Raw genomic sequence first — 2,719 nt, 5'->3', positions numbered from 1 at the left:
ACAGAAGCTGCTGGTTTTGGTAAAATTATTTTACACAAATGTGCTGAAAATTCACACAATAGTGTGAATTTTATTTTTATATTACCTTACATTTAAAAAACAAATGCCAGATAGACACTTTTTTGTCCTTTCTGCTAATGATGAGCTATTTGAATACATGCAATTTTTTATTATTGCAATATTGATTACCTCATTGATTTTGGTTGTCGTTTGTGAAAAAGGTACCTGTTACACAAAGATGACGTTCATTTTTGGGGAATATAATGCAAATACATTTGTATAAAATAAGTCTGTGTATATTTCTGTATTATATGTAATGTATACCACTAAAAATGATAGTTTTCAGACAAAATCTAATAGCATCTGTTATTGGAAAAAAAATTAGATTTTATCACACCAACTTTACAAAGGTGCTGTGATAAAATATTCCCATATTCTTATCATTATATTCACTGAATAAGACAAAACTAGGGGAACAATGGATCAGAGTTGGCTATGATCTTTATGAACTACAGTACTTATGTTGTTCATACAGATTGAAAAAAAAAACTGGGTTGGTTCTCATCCATTCATCCTTTAGTCTATATACTCCTTGTCCTTTCTTGGTTCAAGGAAAGCTAGTGACCTAAGCTGTTTCTGGGTAATGGTGGGTACACCCTGGACAGGTTTTCAGTTCATCACAGCGCAGCACAAAGATGCACAGGAAAACAATAATGCACACACACTTATACCTATAGGCCATCTAACAGACATGTTTTCAGACTGTGGGGGGAAAACTTATAACCAGAGAGAACTGTTAGGATAATTATCATTGAAGATATGTGAGTTTATCACACCCTGGTATATAAATAACAAAACTAAAAACTAACTCTTCCTCATCCACCGCAGGTCTCTCTTTTTCCTCAACGCTCAGGTCCTCTACCAGAGGACTGGGAGCTTGAGGGTTCTGCACAGTATCTTTGCTGTTTCAAGACATTTGTGGACTGAGATGTCTGATGTATTTCCAGAGATCTGCTGTAACCATTCCTCAAGTTTGGGGGTCACTGCTCTGAGAGCCCCAAAGACCACGGGCACCACTGATGCCTCGACCTTCCAGGTTTTGTCCAGCTCTTCTCTGAGCACCTGGTATTTCTTTAGTTCCTCATGTTCCTTTTTGCAGATGTTGAAGTAATCTTTTATTGCTATGTCTACCAGAACTGCTTTTGTGAGCTCGTTCTCTACCACCACAATGTCCGATTGGTTCACCAATACCACCCTGTCCGTCTGTATGTAGGAGTGCCACAGGACCATTCTCTAAAACCTTTGGAGGCTGTTCCCACTTTAACCATGGGATTCCAACCCATACTCTGCACAGATGTTCCTGTACACTATTCCACCCACCTAGTTATGGTGTTCTATGTAACCTTCCCTGCCAGCATCCCGTGTATAGGGGCATGTCCTTCAATGACTATACATACATTCATATATATATATATATATATATATATATATATATATATATATATATATATATATATATATATATATATATATATATACATACAGGTAGGTGGGCTCAGCAGCAATTGTGTAATGATAAAGTTTGCAGTAGTACTGTCTGTGTCTATTTAAGAAAGATCAAGCAAATAGAAAAGAATGATGAACTGCGATCTACTGTGTTTGAAGTTCCTGTTTGCAGGGTTTGCTAGGTCAACGTTTCAATATAACCTGTGAGATCTGCTAAGAATTAACAGGAGCTTCCACATAAGTTGGAGAAAAAAGCCTGAAGGAGGAGGACTTGAATGAATTGGGACCAATGGGAAGAAGATGTACTGGAGAGTCACACTACGAATATTTAGTAAAGAACATGTTCAGTACAAGTCTAGATATTTCCAGCAAAACAGTGACTGAATGGGCAGAATCTGCAGTCTGAAGACTTCGCTGTGTAGGATTGTGCCAGACAGAACCACGGTGTTCCAAAGAAGAAGAATCAGGAGCAGGGTTTGTATTATGCAAATCAGAGCAGTCAGGTTTTAAAGTCTTGATCTGATGCTGTGAGGCTGCAGAAGAAGCGAAACTCCCATCAGATCATCTTCATCACCAACATGTTCTCTGTAGCTCTGCTGCTGCTGCTGGCTGCTGGATCCTGTGAGTCTGACTGAAGGAGAAACATTTACAGCATAATGATCCTAAACTGACTGTCTATGTATTGACCCTAAACCTTTTCTCTACAGATGTATCATGTGAAACTCTGACTCAGCCAGAATCTTCAACTGTGCAGCCAGGTCAACGTCTGACCATCAGATGTCAGGTCTCTTATTCTTTGGGCAGCTACTACACAGCTTGGATCAGACAGGCTGCTGGGAAAGGACTGGACTGGATTGGGATGAAACATGGTGGTGGAGCTTCATACTACAAAGATTCACTAAGGAACAAATTTAGCATAGATGTAGACACTTCCAGCAAAACAGTGACTCTGAATGGACAGAATATGCAGCCTGAAGACTCTGCTGTGTATTACTGTGCCAGACGACCACAGTGACACAAACAAGCAGCAGAGCTGTACAAAAACCCCTCAGAGCCTGAACAGTTATACCAAACTACCAGAAAAGAAGCTTTATAATGACATTCAATAAGATTGATTTGAAAAGACATAAATCTGTATAAAATATTTTTGGAATTTCAACATTGTATTAGAACAATATTTAGTATTTACCATAATTTAAAATGTACATACAGT

At 38.4% G+C, this 2,719-nt stretch overlaps 1 gene segment (V, D, J or C); it reads left to right on the top strand.

The window, feature by feature from the left end:
* Positions 1 to 2,084: 2,084 nt before the first annotated feature.
* On the top strand, positions 2,085 to 2,521 carry LOC107103986. The segment is given in 2 exon segments: positions 2,085 to 2,127; positions 2,214 to 2,521. Coding segments are annotated over 2 exon segments (351 nt in total).
* Positions 2,522 to 2,719: the final 198 nt, after the last annotated feature.

Source organism: Cyprinodon variegatus, unplaced genomic scaffold, assembly GCF_000732505.1.
Source record: "Cyprinodon variegatus isolate N-32 unplaced genomic scaffold, C_variegatus-1.0 Scaffold1585, whole genome shotgun sequence".
Taxonomy (NCBI): domain Eukaryota; kingdom Metazoa; phylum Chordata; class Actinopteri; order Cyprinodontiformes; family Cyprinodontidae; genus Cyprinodon; species Cyprinodon variegatus.
Note: the sequence above shows the minus strand (reverse complement) of the source record. Positions and strands in the feature narration are given on the sequence as shown.